The 3,051-nt window shown below is 35.3% G+C and overlaps 1 protein-coding gene across 1 annotated transcript; it reads right to left on the minus strand.

Moving 5' to 3' along the window:
• Positions 1-1,124: 1,124 nt before the first annotated feature.
• On the minus strand, positions 1,125-2,692 carry LOC121130461 (uncharacterized). Its single transcript, XM_040726205.2, is given in 2 exon segments — positions 1,125-2,396; positions 2,399-2,692. Coding segments are annotated over 2 exon segments (1,566 nt in total).
• Positions 2,693-3,051: the final 359 nt, after the last annotated feature.

The following is a 3,051-nucleotide window of genomic DNA, read 5'->3' on the forward strand; positions in this document are numbered from 1 at the left end:
CCTTCCGGTGTATTAAAAAACCTTTATAATATCCCAAAATACAACTCGGCTCTTAGGTGGTTCAGTTGAAGTACTGAGGCACAAGGAAGTTCAAACTGTGTTATTAGGTAAAAAGGAACCTTTATAATATTTTAAAATACACCCCAACCCACGGTTGCTGGTCCCTGGGCAAATCTAAAATAGCCAAAATACACCCCCTGCCCTCAGGTTGTACAGGTGAAGTGGCAAATGTTGTTATTTGAAGGACAAACATACACACACAGATATTTATATTTAATTTATAGATAGCCATTACTGTTTTGTTTTAATAAGTAATCTCTACCCGTATATATATTAAAAAAATGTTCATCAAGAGACGCTCTTAACCAATACAAGCGAAATATGATGCAATACTGAGGAACTGATAATATAATAATTATCTCCTGGACTGACATCCAAAAATGTCTTCCTTCGACTCGATTTAATAAGAGTTCCTTTCTCCATACACATTAATAAATGAGATACTGGAGTTGTATACTGTTGGATCATAAAAGTAAGATAGGAAATTCTATCCTTCCGAGAAAAAATATTCTTTGAACAAATTGAATCATACTTGATAGTTGCTTTCACACTCAAAAAATGTAATTTTAGGGACAAAATTTTTTCGTCTCTCTTCTTGTTCTGCTAATCCCACTTAAAGTAGTCAAAATGATTTGTCAAACCTAAATAGTTAGAAATTGATAAATGCTATGTTAAAGACCATTTGAGGACCAATATAGTGTCATACTCAAAAACTTTTATCTGCTTAAGAAATACATAAATAAGTTTTGAAACTATTTTTTCAATTTTTTAGCTGTTTAATACATTTATTTTCACAATTAATAGGATAATTAAATGGATTACGTTGTTTAAACACATAGAACAATAAATATAGCTTATTCATGTTACAACTTGGGATGATTTTTTGATTCAACAGTATTTGAAGATGTAATATCATACTTTTTCTGCGGAATGATCGTCTTTTCATTAGATACTTGAGGAGGTTTTAATATATTCGAAGATTAAGATGGGACTTACATTGTTACATATACATTGTTTTCAAAAAGCTTATATTAACCAAAGGTTCCTGTACACACAATGCACTTTTAGAATAAATGCACAAGTTTTAATGTTTTCTGATGAATTTCAGCCATGTGATTAACAAGTTTCCACATAAAAACCTTCCCACAGATGGGACATCTCCCAGAATCCTGTTCTTTATTCGCCAGCTCTTTCATATTTGTAGTAACCAGATCGTGAGATCCCAGGAAATGTCTTTCCAGGCCTTGATTGGTGAAAAAACAGTATTTACAAATTTGACAAGCAAAAAGAGGACGATTATGTATCGTCATGGGATAAATTTTAATCTTATGAATCCCTTGCATATGATTTCTCAGTTGCTCAAAGTCCTGCATAAAACCGTCACAAATTTCACAAATAGATAGATTTCCTCTTCCTTGGACAGCATTGGGTTGACCAGGCTTCATCACAGAGGGCAAAGGACGGACATAATTTTCAGATGAGCTTCCCCACGGAAGAGGAGTCATTGGTATATTAGCTGAATTTGAACATAGTGTACAATTTCTTTGATTTGCACTCTGAGTTGTTATGGAAGCTGAATTTGCTAAGTTGCCAGGCAAAAGTGCAAATGAATTGCTCGAAACTAAACATCCACCTTCTTTAAGGGCCTGAAATAATAATTGATCCTTCATAAACCGGCCTCCGACATTTTGCCGTCTTCCTGACTGCGTAACATTAAATACAGATCGCCGTGAGTCTGATCTTGCCATGCTTATAGATGATCCTCCGAGTTGCAGTTGTGGCATACCAGAATAGAATCCTCTATTTATATTCGAACGTACATTGGTGGTGGAAGATGATACACTTTCTGCAATAGGACCTGGAGAGAAGGATGAGTAAATCCCGCCTGAAGTACGTGACACGTGTGGTTTTGGATTTTTCGCAGGAGGTTCCCAGTCAAAAGCAGGCTCCAAATTCTTTTCTGGTAAAAATATTTTACTACATGCTGTTTTATAGCGGATTATTTTTCTTTTCAATTTGTCTTCAAAGGGACATTGTGGGCATTGGTGTAAAGATGGAGAACGTTTTAGTTTACTTTGAATTATATGCTGATTCATCATATGAAATAAAACTTCTCGTTGAAACTTGGTTTCATATGGGCAGAAATTACATCGATAATTAGTCATTTGAATATGAGAAATTTTTAAATGCAAGGACATAACGAGTTGGGACTCAGTTTTGTAGGAACACATTTTACATTTTTTCATATCAAAATGAAAGTATCGATTATTTTCTTTTAAAGCTTCTAAATTCTTTTTGAGAGACATGATCGTGGATGATTGATTGCGTTGTCTCTTACGAACTGTTGTTTTAAGACATCTATTTGTACTGCCTCTTGCACTAAATTCAATCCCAAATCCATAAAAAAATTCCCTAGTGGACTTTCAATGTAGTTTTCCGACTGAGTTTTTTGAGAGGATTGAAATATTTCGTCTTCTTCTTCAGATGAGGACTCTGAAATTAACTTGACTTTTTCATTTTCAATAATCACAGCATCAGGGTTGAATTCTGGATCCTTGTCATCTCCTTCTTCCTTGCACTTTCCCAATTTTTTGGTTTTTTGTTCTTTTTTCTTATGCTTTTCATCTCTCATTTTGTTTTGCAACTTTTTGATATCCTCCCAGAACTCGGAGAAAGTTTCCTTGGGAGGTTTTTCATAGACGAAAGGAACGATAAAACTCGGAGCTAGAACAACAAACGAGCCATCTGTCAAATAAGGGTAACTCAACTCTGTTTTTTTAGTATTGGAAGTGGACGACGCGGAATAATTTCCCACCTTAGGTGCATCACGCCTGCAGGGAAATTCGGAAGCGAATTGGTTTTAAAGCGTGAAGCCGGTCTAATCCCGACACCAGTTTTTCCTGCAAGATTGGAATCCATACCAATGAGGACAACGGTGTTCTTGTTCGCTGTTGCTGTAGATTCCTTTGGGTTGGATGCAGCAATTTTATG

This window comes from Lepeophtheirus salmonis, chromosome Z, assembly GCF_016086655.4.
Source record: "Lepeophtheirus salmonis chromosome Z, UVic_Lsal_1.4, whole genome shotgun sequence".
NCBI lineage: Eukaryota > Metazoa > Arthropoda > Copepoda > Siphonostomatoida > Caligidae > Lepeophtheirus > Lepeophtheirus salmonis.